This window comes from Engraulis encrasicolus, chromosome 12, assembly GCF_034702125.1.
Source record: "Engraulis encrasicolus isolate BLACKSEA-1 chromosome 12, IST_EnEncr_1.0, whole genome shotgun sequence".
Lineage (NCBI taxonomy): Eukaryota > Metazoa > Chordata > Actinopteri > Clupeiformes > Engraulidae > Engraulis > Engraulis encrasicolus.
The window spans coordinates 16,182,487-16,194,518 of NC_085868.1; the positions used below are offsets into that span (position 1 = coordinate 16,182,487).

General features: G+C 41.1%; 1 protein-coding gene across 1 annotated transcript in view; it reads right to left on the reverse strand.

The window, feature by feature from the left end:
* Nucleotides 1–12,032, reverse strand: part of ahr1b (aryl hydrocarbon receptor 1b) — a 123,524-nt gene extending 111,492 nt beyond the window's left edge. The window contains exons 1-2 of the mRNA XM_063211710.1: nt 11,911–12,032; nt 10,358–10,545 (exon numbers count right to left, since the gene is read on the reverse strand). Of these exons, the coding sequence (XP_063067780.1) occupies nt 10,358–10,545; nt 11,911–11,951 (229 nt within the window). The 5' untranslated portion in view covers nt 11,952–12,032. The remainder of the gene's footprint in view (nt 1–10,357; nt 10,546–11,910) is intronic.

A 12,032-nucleotide genomic window follows, 5' to 3' on the forward strand; every position in this document is an offset into this window, starting at 1 on the left:
CTCCTGACCTCTAAACCCAGAACTGTGAAGCGAGACTCCCTCCACACTCTGCCTGTGAGCTACCCTGTAGCATTAGTATAATACAATATAATATAATATAATATAATATAATATAATATAATATAATATAATATAATATAATATAATATAATATAATATAATATAATATAATATAATATACCGGCAATATGATGCAAGATTATATCATGCAAGATGATGGAAGAGAATGTATTTTCAAAACATTTTTAAGTCAAATTGTACTTATCTGTCAAAAATCAGGTGTCACAGCACAGGCGTCAGCACAGAAAATTGATATTGCGTTACCCCAGACAATTCTAAGTACTGTGCAGTGTACGGCGTGCGCTATGCAAAATGAGAATGTAGCCAAACAACATAACTACCATCACCCTCGGTCAGGGCCGGATTGGACCCTTATGCTACAGGTTGCTGTGGGGCCCCCAGAAGGCAAATTTTGCAACAAATGTACATAGACAGTGTCATAATTATGAGCTAGAAATTAAGGATAACATGTCTACCAACTGTGGAGAGGAGTATTAAATAGATACAAACCTGCACTCAACACAAAATATTTTTTTCAATATTGCATCTTGTCATCATCTCTACAATTTTTCACTTTTGGCCAATCAGGGCCCCCCTGTGGGTCCCTAGGCTGCAGACACATCTAGCCTGTGTGTTAATCCGGCCCTGCCCTCGGTACATCTCTGGTCAACGTGGACCTAGCTCATCTGCACTTCCACCGACCCTGCTCAGTCAAAAACCCAGTTACCTCCGACAAGGAGGTTATGTTTTCGGTTGCGTTGGTTTGTTTTGCTTGTCGGTTTGTCTGTCTGTCAGCAGGATAACTGTAAAGGTTATGCACAGATTTTGATGAGATTTTGTGGAGTTGCTGGAAATGACAAAAGGAGCAAGTGATTAAATGTTGGCAGAGATCCGGATGACGTTTCGGATCCAAGAATTAAAAAAAAAGATTTTTCACCATGGCGGGATAGGACGAATTTTGACATTCCAGTTTCCAAGGTTGTAAAATAGTCAGATTGCCAGAGGTCCGCACTCTCTGAGTGCATCTCTAGTTAAACTTGAGTTATTGAGTGATAGGTGCAACTGGTTCCAAAAAGCTGGTCTCAAAGCCTGAACCACAGTGCCAGGCTGCTCAGTTCACAAATCTTAATTATGTGGCCCTGGAAGGGATGCAGCCAGAATCAGAATAGCAGATCATAGGCATTGATCCAGGCCGTGTCAACACATACTAAGCTGCCCCCTAGGGATGCACCAATAGGCTACCGATACTGGTATCGATATTGCCCCTAGGGTTGTGCCGATAGACGATATCATCGTCCATCGGCGATGGACAGCTGGCATCACGATGGAAGGCAAACATCGTGATGCCAAGGAATCTTGTACTTGTGTGTTTTTGAAGCCGCTGCTATTTTAATCATTACGGTACTTCACATCAAATTTAGCTGACGCATTACCGTAAAATCCGTATAGTAGGCCTAGCAGCAGCGGTTTTCAAGACAAGTTGTGAACACAAGCACCAAGCAGAGTGAATTATATAGCCTTACTACGAAAAAAACACAATGGAATTAAAAAAAAACCCTTGTGAACTAAGCCCGACTATTGTTTGCTGCAGATGTAGGCTATGTAAGTAGGCCTAAGTGATATCGTTCATTTATTTCTGTGACCTAAGTTGTTGACTACAAAGGGGACTCTTTACGCATTACCTAGCTGGCTCCTCCGGAGTAAAATGACGATAAGCAACACGTTCGGCAATTGCGACAGTTTAACATTTCATGTTTAACGGTTCACCTCAAAATGTTTAATCGCTATTCGCGGTGGAGATGTCTTGTGAAGCAGCCACTCAAGAGTGTACACTTCTGATAAGCCCACTGTCAATAAGGTGAGCAAGCGGTTCCATGTCCGCCCACGTCTTCATGGCTTCACCGCCAGAACTACCTGTAGAACTATCCAAGGGGGAAAAAAGTCTCGATATGACCTAAAACAAAACATTCCGTATTCTAGTGCTAGGAATTGACAAAGTCGGGGCTAAAATCCATTGCAAAGCCTCTCGAGAGGGCACGCAATCACGCATGGGTTCTCATCTCTTTCCCATTTAGTTTTCTGGTGAGCGAGAGGGGCTAAAGTTATAGCCTACTAGCCTGTGCAAAAACGCAGCGCATAGGTCGTCTTAAAATAGTTACACAGATAAATAACTCACAGATGTAACAAATTTATTGACAAGTCTCCCAAAAACGCCACGCAATGAACTGTTGGTAAAGTAGCAAGCACTGGGTTTGCAGGTGACACGGGAGGAGAGACGAGAAGGGCGAGGGGGAGGGGTCAGCGGGGGATCTCTGCATCTCAGCGACCATCTCAAGCAGCTGAGCAACGCTGAGGTTTAAACATTGTTTTCCCCCAGAATGTAATAATATTAATATATTTCACTTACTCTTAAATTAAATAGAATTAAATAATAACTTAGCTGAAGATGAATAATAAAAATAAATACAAAATATATCATAATATTTTTTAAAATTATTACTCCTCCTCCTCCCACCCCCCCCCCCCAGACGATGTCATCGTCCATCGCATCGTCTCACTGTAAACATCGTCAGCTGTCAATTAGGGGGACATCGCCCAAGCCTAATTGCCCCTGATACTTGCTCATTATACTCGTACACGGCAAACACTTGCCGATACCAGACACAGATACTGCTATAACGAGACACAACGCAATATTGCGTCACATTCTGTTGACTTGAAAGCAGCATGGGAAAAAAATGCCGCCTCATAAATTCTCTTACATTTAAATCTTTTAAACATCATTTAAACATGGAAATGGACAATAAAACAAATATCACAGGTGGAAAAAACAAGGCTATGGATTTATGTTGGTAGTAAACGTATCAGTATTGGTACTCAATATCAGTAAATACAGAAATTAAGTTGGTATCATGCATGCCTACTGCCCCCGTGCACCCATGACACCAGCCAGACACCGACAGACGCAGCGCTTACCACAGGCGCCAATCTCCATCTCCCAACATTTTAAATCAAAACACAGTTCTCAACAACATCACCAAAACCATACTCAAATGCAGAAAAGTAGAGGAAAACAGGGTGCCACATAAAGGATGCTTTATACATATGGTACACAGCATACCGTATATATGCTTTTACTGACAACAACCCACGCACTCAGCCAATGCAACACAAACGTAGCCACAATAAATACTTGCTACTGACAACACATGGCGGAGAAAATGACAACCAAATTGTCAATAGCAATGCTAATAGCTCCAAAATGACATGGCAAACCACATTAATGCAACAAATACTGTGCCATAACATAAGGCATGTCTACGCAAAATGTAAAAGTGAGTGCACTGAGTTCTGTGACAAATTAGAGCATTTAGGATATAACCTAATCCATGCCCATGTGCTGTGCCAGTGCATTTAAGTTTACGTTGGCATGGAGTTAAGGCTTGGCTCGCAGGCTTCAGAGAACTTTTCCATAAACTGTTGCAGGCTTTACGCTGTTGGATTGAAGGAGGGGTGCAGTAGCAGAAGAAAGAGAGAGAGAGAGAGAGAGAGAGAGAGAGAGAGAGAGAGAGAGAGAGAGAGAGAGAGAGAGAGAGAGAGAGAGAAAGAGCGAGAGAGAGAGAGACAAACACACACACAGACAGATCAAAAGAAAGGACACCTAGAGTTGCCAACGAACCATCCCTTGACATACGGAATTGTTCCATCTTTAAAGTACGGGCTCCGTATTGAGCTGAAACGGGACACGGGACATTAAAATGCAGGAAATGACATCTAAGAAATACAAATTTATATGGAGGACGACCCCAGACCCCCCGTGACAATGAAGTGTCCAGTGTTGCCAGATTGGGCGGGTGCTTTATTTGACAGGATAGTGAATGTAGTGATAGGGGAGAGAGAGACGGGGATGGGTCGGCAAAGGACCCGGGACCAGTGAAACCCAGGTCGGCCGCATAGCAAACAAGTGCCTTATCATTTGTGCCACGGTAGGGCCAATCGTTGTCTTATTTCTATCATTTCTATACTGTATGAACTACAGTAGGGTTGATGTTATGCATCTTGAAATATAACAGCGGCAGGGTGAAGGACACAAGGGATACGCCTACGCATTTCTCATTTTATCCCTGACATGATCTGATGACATGCTGGCTAATGCATACTCGGAATTGCATAGCATGAGATAGTAATAGGCTTGATGGAGGAAACGAGGAAGCACTCCCCATTGGCCTTTTCATGACGAGCCAAAAACAGGAATTATAGATGTCATTAGGAGAAATGAACCTGAGCTAAAACAATCTGTCCACACTGATGGGGCTCGCTAACTTATTTTAATCCTTTCCAGTTCCTCGCCGCTTTTAAGCCTCTCAATAGTAAAGCCAAGTCCTCCTCTAAATGCAGCATACTGTGATTTTTAACACAGATTTTTTTGCTTGCAATTACAGACCAAAGTGGATGTGGAGAGAGCTTGGACTATCATGAACTACTTTTCACAGGAAACACACAAAAAATCATTGGTCACTCAGCGTGACTAATAGCTCATCATTTTAGGCTTGATGTTAAATAATCTCTAAACTGTCTGGTCCTGATCATGAAGCTGTGCAGAGCCAGCGTGAAAGCTTGGAAAAACAACACGCTGCTTTACAAGTCCAAGGCCAACCTCGGAATTCATCATCCTAAATTGCTTTGCCAAAAATGACTGTACTATTATAACCACACCCTTGGTTGTCTTCAGCATCTGTGTCTCCAGCATGTGCGTCAGTGTCACATGTGGACACTTTATTCAAAGTGCTTTAGAGCTCAACCATTCGTACTCATCCTCTCTGAAAGGAACATTATGGAACATTTGCAAGGTTAACCCTTTCCTGCATAACCACTGTTATAACCTTATCGTCACCAAAATGGTAATAACTTAATCTTTAACTGGTATTTAAAGGTGCACTGTGTAATATTTTTAGTAATTTATTTCCAGAATTCATGCGGCCCATTACCTTTTTCGTGAATACTTACCCCCACCATAAAATTCTAAATATTCATAATGACTGTGAAAACAGCACTTTTCCTACATGAAAAGGGGGATCTTCTCCATGGTCCGCCATTTTGAATTTCCAGAAATAGGCATTTTTAGCTGAAATACTTACTGTACTTTGGTCATACTAGTGAATAGTAGTTCATTAATTAGTAAATATTTATGAAAAGATCAAATTCGGGAGTAGACGGCACAGTTTCACTGAACAGCATAGTTGCTATACCTGCTCTGGCCACATCTTACACAGTGCACCTTTAAGACTCTAGGTAATGTCATAGCAGTGCTGTTATGATGCTTTCACAGTAGAGAGTGCAAAGGATCACCATATTAAACCATTTGCATGGAAGGCCTATGTCTTCTCAAGTCTGTGGATGGCTAAATCAATGCTCTCTCAGCTACAGTGGTGGAGAAGACATATGCTTGATCTCCATGGCTTGTTGTGTCCCATCTGAGTGCCCAGTGAGTATCCAATCCAGTTGATATGTCATATATTTCATATATAACATACATTAACCCATTTTAGCCTGATGACTCGTATATGTTGTTTGACCTTTGGTGCCTGGATGTGTGGATGTTACAGCTGAATGAACACATTCAAATGCAACTTTATTTCATGTTTTTATATGCATCACCGGCTGAGATATTTAGGTTTTTATAGGCTGAGGGCAACTGTCCCAACAAGGGCTTAGGCATTCAGCAGGCATTTTTTGCAGGTGCTTTAGGCATCAATGGGTTAAGTCAGAGATGTCAAACTCAGGACAGGTTCGGGGGCCAAATTTGGCCTGTGGAGCCATTTTATTTGGCCCGCAATATAATTTCAAGCGTGTATGACAGAGTCGGCCCATATACCATTAATTTAATAGAAAACATGACCTGATGGCCAAAATATATGCAGCACAAGAATTATGAGTGTGTCCAGACTAGTGTAACAGCAGAAACTAGCTCATAGAGGTATATGATCGTATAAGTACATATGATGGGAATGTTATTTACCTAGCTTTAAGTATTAAGTGTGTGTGCTGTATGCACAATTTCAGTGCATTTTTTAATAAATATTGAATTTGGCCCACGATGCATCCCAGGATTTGATTTTGACCAACTGTGAATTTGAGTTTAACGTCCCTGCATTAAGTCATAGGCTAACATTGAATTAATAAATAATGAATATAATACAGTACAATTATTATTTCAGAAGAATTGAAAATGCTATGAAAGCAGGATGAAAAATATGACTTATCTTATATTCCGATATTAGGCAACAACAAGGAGAGTAACCGAATGTTTATCTAAGAGTTCTAAAAGCAGGTCATGGCACACTTGAAACCTCAGCTTAGCCTAATGGAGCAAGACTTCTATTTCTATTTTCAGAATTAATAACACTGTAATACCAGCAACACTCTTAGGGAGAATTGTTGATTTAATAGCGGAATTACACAATAGGCTAGCCAACTAGCCCCGGGCAACCCTGTGCCTTTCAACGCCACTTCCCCAGCGAGCGAGCGAGTATCAAGGCAAGGCAGACTCACGCTAAAGCAGCCCACCCAGCACCCACCACAACTCCTCTCCATCCACACCACCACCGCCAGCCCAGCCAGCGCTAGCTAACACTGATCGCTAAGCTCCCCCACCACAGCAATCACACACGGGCGATTCAGTAAAAGCCAGCATATAATCTCAGCATGTCACATGGCATTTGCACTGTTTACACACAAACAAATTACACTACAGCACAAACACAGGCTCAGGGGCTGCGTTGCGGTGCGGTGTGGGTAGGGTGCTGCAGATGCCTAGCAGTGCAGAGACTGTAAGATGTGAGTGAATGGGAGTATAGTAGAGCCGTAAGGGCCACAAGACGATAGATATGTATGCTCTTCGTTGGATGATGATGATGATGATGATGAGGATGATGATGATGATGATGAGGATGGTGAAACAGGGGTCCTTGAGGAGCAAGAAGAGGTGACCAAGGAAATGCCAGTCCATTATTACTAAGAAGATGGCCTAATTTTGTAAGATGCGCAGAAGGTGCATGGCAGCCTTATAATGTCAACGATCCATGACTTTTTTGTTCTGCTGAGTTTATTGTCATCCAAGCAATTTTATTGCTCTTGATTTCATTATTACAGAGGGATATTCATTAATATAACAAGTCATTGATTGCCTTGTCAGAATTATCTTTTGTCGCAGTTGAGGTCAACATAATATTACTAAAAATAACTATATGCATTTGGTATGTAGTATTCAGTATATAACCACATACTGACTGTATTAATATCAAACATTGGATTTAATTATTATTTCCATAATTGTCATAAACGCATCACTTATGGCTCATTCTGGTTATGTACACCAAACTCTTACATCTATTAAATGCGACCTGCTGTACGTACATCTATATTGTCATGGCAATGGGATAGGCAGTCTCAGGTTGATACTATGTACCTATTCAAATATTAAGCCACGGACCGCTAGATAAGGCACTTAATTCCCTCTATGGATCCATGACAAATTACAAGATCATAAAGGAACATGAGAGCGATAATGGAAGATATTCTCTGTGCTTCACTGGACACATTTTTCTTCCTTATGTTCTCTTCATCCTCATCCTCTTCTCTCTCTCTCTCTTCCCCCCTTCACTGTTGCTCACTCTCTTCTTGTCTTTCTTATCCCTTTCTCTTTGTCTATCTCTTTCTGTCTCTTTAGTTTTTAGCCTTATTCTCTGATGTCATCACACCACACATACCTTGGGTAAAACCAGAGTGCTCTCTCTCTCTCTCTCTCTCTCTCTCTCTCTCTCTCTCTCTCTCTCTCTCTCTCTCTCTCTCTCTCTCTCTCTCTCTCTCTCTCTCTCTTCCCTCCTTCACTGTTGCTCACTCTTGTCTTGTCTTTCTCACCACTTTCTCTTTGTCTATCTCTTTCTGTCTGTTTCATTTGTTAGCCTTATTCTCTGATGTCATTACACCACACATACCTTGGGTGAAAACAGAGCGTTCCCTCATCCACTATTTAGATCAGTAGGCAATAGAACTGATGCAAGGCATAATGCACTGCATTGGGAGCAAGTGTAGCCTACATTTTGAATGGGAATTTTTAAATATTCTTCTGTCTCAATTTCTCTAAAAAATGGTCTTCGCCAAGAAAGGGAAGCACATACTGTTCCCATTATAACTGGGGCATCTTAAACCACGGTGTCTTGAAGTAATCTTATTTGAAAAATGAGAATTGCACAAATGTTTAAAATAAATCAAAGACCACCAAGATTTCCACAGTGTCGTATTGGTACTGACTGTGTGTAATAAAAAAAGATTTAGCTCTCTTTCTTAATGTGCAGTTGCTCATAATGGCATAACAGAAAAAGGGGAAAAATACACAATATACAATTGGGATATAATTTCTGCATGTTTCACTAACATGCCTTTTACAAAAAAAAAGAATGAAAAATGTAAATAACAAAGAAAGAATTCACGGTAGAACATCTCAGCCTATACTTGCACATACTGATGACACATCGGCACACACTAAAATAAGAAGACACACACAGATGAGCAATGCCCTCAAGCATTGTAGTCTACATCAAGGTACAAGACGTCGGCACAACATACATCTCTGTGTACACACACACACACACACACACACACACACACACACACACACACACACACACACACACACACACACACACACACACACACACACACACACACACACACACACACATTCCCGAGCATAATGCTTGGAGCTAGATCATACACATTGTTTCTGTCCAACGCACTTTTCCACAGCCATTTTAAGCCCCACAGCCTTAAACAAACATTTCTGCCTCTCCATTCTATAAATTCTTTAAGCTAGTTTTGTAAATTATTCATGCTTTGCCAGACTGCATTGCAGTATGCCTTTTTAATAGGACGTATTTTATCTCCTCAAACCTATCATGGTCGAGGAGGATAAATAACTGCGTTGTTACAGTGTTATAGTAATAACAACCATTTCAAATGTTGATTTTATTTTAGAAAGTGTGTCAGTTGACTGTCACAGTCTAATTTGGGGACTGTTCTTGATTTTAAATTTAAACGAAAGACCACTGACATCGGCCAACGCCATGAAATATTCAGAGTTTCTCAAGGAGAGAGAGAGAGAGAGAGAGAGAGACAGAGAGAGAGAGAGAGAGAGAGAGAGAGAGAGAGAGAGAGAGAGAGAGAGAGAGAGAGAGAGAAGGAGTGCCGTGAGACGCAGCCCTAGCTCAAGCAGCTCTTGGAAAAGCCTCTTCCACATCAGAAATTATTTAAAAAGCTTTGATGGTATCGGCCAACACAATCAACCTAACTGACAGAGAGTGGCTACTGTTACGCTGGATGGGAAAAATGAAGGAAGAAAAAAATAAAAAACAGAACGCTGTAACTACATTACCCAGAAGCACTTTCACACCACTTCAAATAGGCATGCCTTCATTCTCAAGCCAAGGTGCACCCTGCACAGCAATTCAGACTACTGACTACAAGAGTAAGCTTACTGCCATTGGAATAGGAATAGCTTACAGAGTCTTGTGGGAAAACACTGACAAGAGAAGATATAAAAGGAAATTAAAGGACACAAACCAAACATGGGCATGCCACAGCAATGACTGGTAGGCCAACATTTAAACAATCTTCCACAAAATATGGGCAAATATATCCAAACATATTCCATATTCCACTGCAGGTTACAGGCATAATATATTAAAGTAAAGTAAAGTAAAGTAAAATAAAATAAAATAAAATAAAATATAGTATAATATAATAGGCCTGATATAATACATTTGCATGCTGATGAAAGGTGATGAGCTGTTATGCTGATTATCTTACTATTAGGTGCTGCTCAACTAACTATTCTCAGAGTCTGCTCATTCCTGCTCTTGAGCAGTTAGGCCCAAGCTGTAAACCTCTTATAATGAGTTAGCATAAGTGAGGAGATTAGCCTCCAATACACAGCAGCAGAGCTGAGCAGAGGCTAGAATCCAACTGGTCAACCTATTGCAGCCAAACCAGCACCATGACAACCCCTCAGTGCCCAAGGGCTATTCCCACCACAACAACCACAAATCAACATTTTACTAAGACAACTTTTGTCATACCGCTCCAAATAACATGAGAGCACCCACAGGTAGGCCTACATGTTCAAACACTTTAGGCCCACCATGAGTTCAGAGAGAGAGAGAGAGAGAGAGAGAGAGAGAGAGAGAGAGAGAGAGAGAGAGAGAGAGAGAGAGAGAGAGAGAGTGTCAAAGATTCTTACCGCTGAAGAAGTTCTTGGCCCGCAGGTAGCTGACACTGAGGCGTAGAATGGAGAGCTTATCTAGACTGGTGGTGACTTCTTCGGGGAATGGCAAAAGGCTGGCTAGCCGGTCCAACTCGCCGTTCAGCCGATCCCTGTGACGCTTGGACGGGTTTGATTTCACACCATCCGAAGGCAGCTGTTTAGCTCTGGTCAAAACAGGTAAATCAGGTGGTTAAAACATCAAAACGAGATTGACGCCAAAAGCGTGTAAGTTATTTAGGCCTAGTCATTTAAAACTGCCGAGGGACATTTTCTTATAGCAAACACAGCAATTGAAATATCACTATTACAATTGATGTGTATAGGTTATTGGTAGGCAACTGCATTTTAATACAGCCTGCCTGATAGCCTATCCTGCAGCCAGCGTGTGGTTGGCGCGCGCAACATTGGACGTTGTGAATGATCTTGGACGTCATGTCATCAGACAGTGAACGTAGGCCTACTACTACCTATTATTAGGCTACATTTTAAATACTAAGTCAACAGCGTAAAATTAAGATTCACTAATTATTAATTTCAGAGCTAACTGTGCAGGCCTATAGCCTAATAATTGCCATCCAAAAATATTAGGCTGCAATTATAAGTCACAGGACGTGATCTTGCTGTCACCAATTAGGCCTACTTCACGAATTCAGTGCAGAACAAATACATCTATTATAAATTGTGTGGCCAACAAGCCCACAGAAATACTCAATGTCACGCGTTTGTAATTGGGGATACTGAGATATGGACGTGGTAAGGGAAATGAAGAAAGAGAAACTGAACATGTCAGCCTCCTGCACCTGCGCTTTCCACTTTTGTCAGTAGGCTGTAGGCTATCGTTAGGTACAACCTGTGCGCTAAATCAGCTATCCAATTAAGTATTCCGAGTGAACTATAATATCACGATTTAAACACATCATGGAGAACATTTACCACATACACAGACTGTCTTTTCTTTAATCCATCAATTTCATTGTACGTTGCGGTAGGCTATGTAGGCCTGCGCGCTACCCATCGAGGTCCATCGGAACACTGGCTAGTTTAAAATAGGTCAGCCAATTGTCGTTATTGATTGCGTGGTGTGAGAGTTGTTTTAGGTAAACTAAACTATAAATTGCCACCCCGAAGTTCGGATTGTTGCCACCTGAACCTTCCTACACGGAGGGAAATGTGCCGTAGTCTAAAATGTCATCGGTAGGGCACACTAATGCATTTCAGCAGTTACAACTAGGCTACATCACACAAACCATGATGGATGACACGTAGGCCTACGTCGTTAGTTTAATGTTTTTAGTGGTGTGGGTCGGCCAGACATTACTGAAATTATTTATTGGTTGACAGGTGCAAAGCCAAAGTAAAACAATACAATAATAATAGGCTAATAATTATGATGATAATAATAATAATAATAATAATAATAATAATAATAATATGGAAAATAATAACGATAATAATAACTATAATAATATGCGTAATAATAATAATAATAATGTGTTTAAATTATATAAACTATTATGCAGCCTACTTACGCTCTTTGGACCGGCTTTCTTCTTTTCCGCCCAGCATACATTTTAAGGCTCTACAGAGGCTTGGTATTCCTGTAGTTGGATAAAGAGTTGTTCGACCTACACATATCTGGCTGAAGATATCA